General features: G+C 41.7%; 1 protein-coding gene across 1 annotated transcript in view; it reads left to right on the plus strand.

The window, feature by feature from the left end:
- Positions 1-15: 15 nt before the first annotated feature.
- Positions 16-1,047, plus strand: part of LACBIDRAFT_336311 (uncharacterized protein) — a gene marked incomplete at both ends in the record, with an annotated part of 2,871 nt that continues 1,839 nt past the window's right edge. The window contains 4 exons of the mRNA XM_001891257.1: positions 16-34; positions 76-465; positions 598-601; positions 837-857. Of these exons, the coding sequence (XP_001891292.1) occupies positions 16-34; positions 76-465; positions 598-601; positions 837-857 (434 nt within the window). The remainder of the gene's footprint in view (positions 35-75; positions 466-597; positions 602-836; positions 858-1,047) is intronic.

Below are 1,047 nucleotides of genomic sequence, written 5' to 3' on the forward strand. Positions count from 1 at the left end.
CTGGGGGACGTCAACATGCTATCGGTTCATTTTGGTGTGTTGTATCTATGTGTTGTATCTAATACACCGCGACAGGCACAAAGATTCACCAAAACACGCGAAATGCGATTGCGAAACACAAGCCAGCTCTTCTCAGGGCTATTCGAAAATTCAACAACTACTGTGAACAACTAGCTGCAATGTACCGACCTGATTGGGAGCTGCCACTCCCAGATGCTCTCCCTGTCAAACTCAATGACTTGCGCAACAGCCCGTTGCTCATGGAGGACATTTGGATCACTCGTACCGCGCTGGAGGTTCCACGTTGGCTTGAGGAAGTCGAGGTTCGGGTGGGAATACGAGCAATGTTAAAGCTCAATCACTGCTTGGAGGAACACCGTCGATTAGGCGTTGAGGCGGACAATCTTTGCCACTGGTTTGGACAGGAGCTCCTCGCCCTTGAAACAGCCGTGTTGTCACCTTCCAGTGAGTCTTTCCCCTCCAACGAGAATAAAATTATTAACCCTTGGTAGACCAAACTATCCAGACACTTCTCAAGAGCCATCGTGACACAAGTGGCTACCATCTTTATCATAAAACTAAGGCACTTGCCTGTAGAGCTGTGTGTATAAGTCCACAAGTTTTATGAAAGGCCTTTCATAGGTGTGTCCTGTGTCATTCTTTCTCATAAAGGCTATGTTCTTTTCATAAAATGTAGGCAAAGACCACAGGACCCTTTCATAACATTTCTTAGGAGCTTTCATAATTATTATCATGCACTTTCTATGAATTTTTCATTGAAGCTGTTCAGTTCTTTCATTGTACTTTTCATAATTAAACCTGTGTGCTTTCAATAGGTATTTCATTCACTGGGTTAGGTGTATTCATTGCCTTTTTCATAATTAATGCTGTGCGCTTTCATTGAATATTTCATTAGGAATTTTAGGTGCTTTCATTGCTTTTTTCATAATCAATCCTGTGTGATTTCAATAAATATTTCATTGACTATGTTAGGTGTATTCATTGCCTCTTTCATAATTAATGCTGTGCGCTTTCATTGAATATTTC

The sequence above is a fragment of the Laccaria bicolor genome, genomic scaffold (genome assembly GCF_000143565.1).
Source record: "Laccaria bicolor S238N-H82 LACBIscaffold_598 genomic scaffold, whole genome shotgun sequence".
Classification (NCBI taxonomy): Eukaryota; Fungi; Basidiomycota; class Agaricomycetes; order Agaricales; family Hydnangiaceae; genus Laccaria; species Laccaria bicolor.